Source organism: Hipposideros armiger, unplaced genomic scaffold, assembly GCF_001890085.2.
Source record: "Hipposideros armiger isolate ML-2016 unplaced genomic scaffold, ASM189008v1 scaffold_380, whole genome shotgun sequence".
Classification (NCBI taxonomy): Eukaryota; Metazoa; Chordata; class Mammalia; order Chiroptera; family Hipposideridae; genus Hipposideros; species Hipposideros armiger.
In genome coordinates this window covers 59,382-63,686 of record NW_017731730.1, presented here as the reverse complement: position 1 = coordinate 63,686, position 4,305 = coordinate 59,382, and the positions used below count along the sequence as shown (strand labels likewise).

Below are 4,305 nucleotides of genomic sequence, written 5' to 3'. Positions count from 1 at the left end.
AGAGCACAATGATGGTGCCAACTTGGGCCAGTGAAGCAACGTCCTCCACAACTAGACTGAAGAACAAAATGACAGCAACTTGTCTGTCCTGTTCCCCCAATTCCCCAGCACTGTTCCCATCCCCCAATTCCCCAATTAAAAAAAAAAAATCTTTAAAAAAAATTTTTTTTTTAATTTAAAAAGAAAAAAAAAAGAAAGAAAGAAATTGAAGGGCCGGCCGAGTGGCACGATGGTTAAGAACTGGCTTGGGATGCCAGAGGGCCCCAGCTCGGATCCCACATATGAGGGCCAGTGACACTGCCCTCTAATTCCCCAGCACTGTTCCCATCCCCCCAATTCCCCAATAAAAATCTTTAAAAAAAAAAAAAAAGAAAGAAATTGAAAAGACAAGCTACACTATGGGAGAAAATATCTGAAATCACGTATCAGGTGAAGGATTCATAGCCAGAATTAATGCATACACACAAACCCTTATGGCTCAAGAAAACCCAAGGAGCAACCCAAATGGGCAAAAGATTTGAATATACATTTCACCAAAGAACATATATGAAAATCTAATAAACAAGCACATAAAAAGATGCTCAGCATCATTAGTCATTAGCAAAATGCAAAAAAAAAACAACCCACAATGAGATTCTACTTCACACCCATTAGGATGGCTATAATCAAAACGACAAACAAATGGTGGCAAGGATATAGAGAAATAGGAACCTTCATACATTACTGATGGGAATGTAAAATGGTACAGGCACTCTGAAAAGTCAAACATAAATTTATCATCTGACCCAACAATTCCACTCAATAAAAATGAAACATGTTCACATGAAGATTTGATGTGAATGTTCGCAGCAGCATTATTTCCAATCACCAAAAAGCAAAAACCCAGTGTCCATCAAATGGTGTCCAAACAAAAGGCAACAATGTATAATACAGGCTACAACATGAATGAACCTCAAAAAAATATTATGCCAAGTAAAATAAACCAAACATAAAGGATCACATATTATATAATTATATTTATATGAAATGTCCAGAAAAGGCAAATCTATATAGAGACAGAAAGTAGATTTGTGGTTGCCTGAAGCAGGGGGTGGGGACAGGGAGTGACTACACATGGATGTGAGGCATCTTTTTGGAATGATGAAAATGTTCTAAAACTGGATTGTGGTAATAATTGAACAACTTTTTAAATTTACTAAAAAACTATAGAACAGTACACTTAAAACAGGTGAAGTTTATGGTATATAAATGATACCTCCATAAAATTGTTTTAAAAAAATGAAAAAATATTATGGAAAGTGAAAGAAGCCAAACACAAAAGACCACATGTTATATGACCCCATTTATATGAAATGTCCAGGAAAGGCAAATCTACAGACAGAAAGTGGATTTGTGGTTGCCTGGGGTTGGGAGTGGGAACAGGGATTAACTGTAACAGGCAAAAGGGATCTCAATCGGGTGATGAAAATATTCTAAAGCTGGATTATGCTGATTGGTGCAGAGCACAGTAAATTTACTAAAGATCACTGAATTTTATACTTAAAAATGGGTGAATTTTATGGTATTAAATTACACCTCTGTAAAGTTATTTTTAAAAATAAGGTCGTCTATTCACACCTAACAATAACTACTTCCTGTCAAAAAAAAAAAAAGATCAAATCACATTTGAGTTCTTAACCTTTTATCCATGGACTACTCTGAGGCTGAGATGAAGGCTAACCCTATCCCAGAGGGCTGAGACTTCCTTTTTCCCCACTCACGGACACCCTATTGGTCTGAGAACACCAGTCTCTAAAATCTCTAGTCCCATGCCACCTTAATATCAAAGGCATTAAGAATGACCACAAGCATCCTCCTCACCCTAGAAAGATGTACACCTTACCAAAAAGGAAAGCAAAATTCCTCTTCTGAAAAGATAATAGGGAGCCCTTTCTTTACTTTTCAGACATTACTTTGGAATCTCCCACTTAATCCCTCTCTTTATTATGAAACTCTGAGGGACCCAGAAGCAATCAATCAAGACAGAGACCTAACTAGCTGTCTTTAGAACCAACCAGTGCACGTCAAGACTCAGCATGGATCAAGAACACGGGCCCATGATGTGACTTAAGGAAAAAGATGTGATGTCTTTCAGATAAAACTTAGCCCAGATTTCTTTAGAAACAAGAGACAAGTGAAAATACACACACACACACACACACACACACACACACACACACACACGACAAAGTTTCTCTAAAACACAGACAGTATAATAAACACACCAAAACAGCTAAAGAATTTGCAGCCAGTCTTTGTTATAAAACAATTTTGGAACAGGATGCTGATCTATCAAAGCAGACAATCTCCTTCCTCCAATAACACAGGGGTCTGCTCATGTCACTTGGACTGAGCTTCTGTTTGGCTAAACCCACCCCCCTTTTGATTTCTAAAGTCAGTGGATTATTGTTGTCCAACAAATACTCACTTCAGCATCCCCAGTCCCCCTCCTTCCCCAATTACTGTACCTCTCTGAGAATTACAATCCATGTCTGTGCAAGTTTGGTCTCTGCCAACTGGTATTCCTGGACCCCCTTCAAATCCACTCCACACACAACAGCCAGACCCAGTGGTTCATGCCATGTCCCTGCTTGAAGCCCTCCAATAACACTTAAAATAAAATTCCAAAATCCTTACCAGGGCTGAGAAGGTCCCTAAGATAGGGCTCCCTCCCTTACCTTTCTATCCATGTCTATCCATTTCTATCCTTTCTATGGCCAGTCTTCCTTCAGGTCCTAAAACACATCAGGCTCTCTCCCTCCTCAAGACCTTTGCATTTTCTCATCCCTCAGCAGGAAAAATCTTTCCTAGGCCCTTAAGCTTCCTCCTCATACTTCAGTGCTCAGCTTAAATGCCTCGAAAAAAGAATTTTCCTTGAAATCACCCTTACGAAATCTCCAGGTTATTTCCCCATGAGAACGTCTTATTTCCTACCTAGCACTTGCCGAAACCTGTAATTCTTTGTGTCTGCTCATTTAATGTCTACCTCTCTGACTAGAAAGTCAGTTCCAAACAGTCGTAAGTTGTGTCCACGTTGCTCAGCGCGGTACCTGAGCAGCTTCACCTGGAGAGCATCCCTAGCTCCACCCCAGCAATGCCTGGCACTTCGTGGGCACTCAAGGGTTCTCGCATGGAAGAGGGAATGAACTAAAGCACCCTATCCCACAATCCCCAAAATAGGTGGCTGTGCCACAACTCCAATATCCCATTTTTCGCATACCCTCCTAAAGGCCTGTCCCACGCCTGAACTTTTCTTTCTCTCCAAGAAACATCTGTCGCTCAGGTTCAAACATCTATCACTACACAGATCTCTCACGAGCCCCTCCAACCCCGCCGCACAGGCGCGCCACTCAAAATCCCCTCCCCGCTTCACACGCGCTGCACAAACCCAGAGCCTCACCCACGCGCCCTACAATCCCCCGACCCCCATGAGCACGCATGAATTTCTGTTGAGTCCTGCGCTCCCGGAGCCCCCGCAGGTCCCCACGTTCCCGCGTGTCACCCGCCACCAGAATGGTGCCTCCCCCCTCAGCGGCGCTAGCTCTCACCGATCACCTCCTGCAGCTCATAATCGTCCCTGTTGATGGACCAGGGCAAGGCGCTCGAGTCCTCGGACATGACGGCGGCACGGCTCTCGGTCCTCCCTCAAACTCGCTGACCTCTTTCGTCTCCTCGCCGCGCCTTTCCCCACCCCCAACCAATGCCGCCGCGACCCCACCAATCGCCTCGAGTATAGCCACGGGTCGGACGGCGCTTGGACGAGGGGGTCACAGCGCGGGAGAGCGGCGGGGGCTCGAAGCTCCGGCAGACCTCGCCTCCTGCTCCTCCACGTCCGGCACTCCCGGCCCAGTCCAGGTCCCGGCCTCGTCCTCTACTGCAGCAGCGACAGGAGCTTCGCCTGGGCCCAGCCCCTCTGTCCCGCCCTCCACCCCAACCCCACGCACGGGCCAAACTTTCCCTTCTCCCTCCACCTGCCGACACGCAGCGCGCTGACGTCACCGCGCCGGACACGCTCCGCCTCGGGCCCCGCCCCCCGGCCGCCATCTCAAGTGTGGCTGAATTAGCAGCGAGCAAGCAAGAAGCCCGAGAAAGTGGAAGTTGACAATGGAAGGGAAGAAATGCTTAAGAAAGAGTTCAGCGAGGGCATCGGAGAGCCAGAGAAGAATCTAAAGTAGCACAGAGGCGACAGCCACTCTAAGCATGGCGACCAAAGGGCGACCGAATGGAGGGGGCGGAGCCCCTGCTGGCGGCGGGGGCGGAGCCCCT

The 4,305-nt window shown here is 45.9% G+C and overlaps 1 protein-coding gene across 1 annotated transcript in view; it reads right to left on the bottom strand.

Annotated features, from left to right (window-relative positions):
- The window catches only part of OXSR1 (oxidative stress responsive kinase 1), a 92,032-nt gene extending 88,036 nt beyond the window's left edge, over window positions 1-3,996 (bottom strand). Inside the window, 1 exon segment of the mRNA XM_019662722.1 lies at window positions 3,588-3,996. Within this exon segment, the coding sequence (XP_019518267.1) occupies window positions 3,588-3,657 (70 nt within the window). The 5' untranslated portion in view covers window positions 3,658-3,996.
- Between the last annotated feature and the right edge of the window lie 309 nt (window positions 3,997-4,305).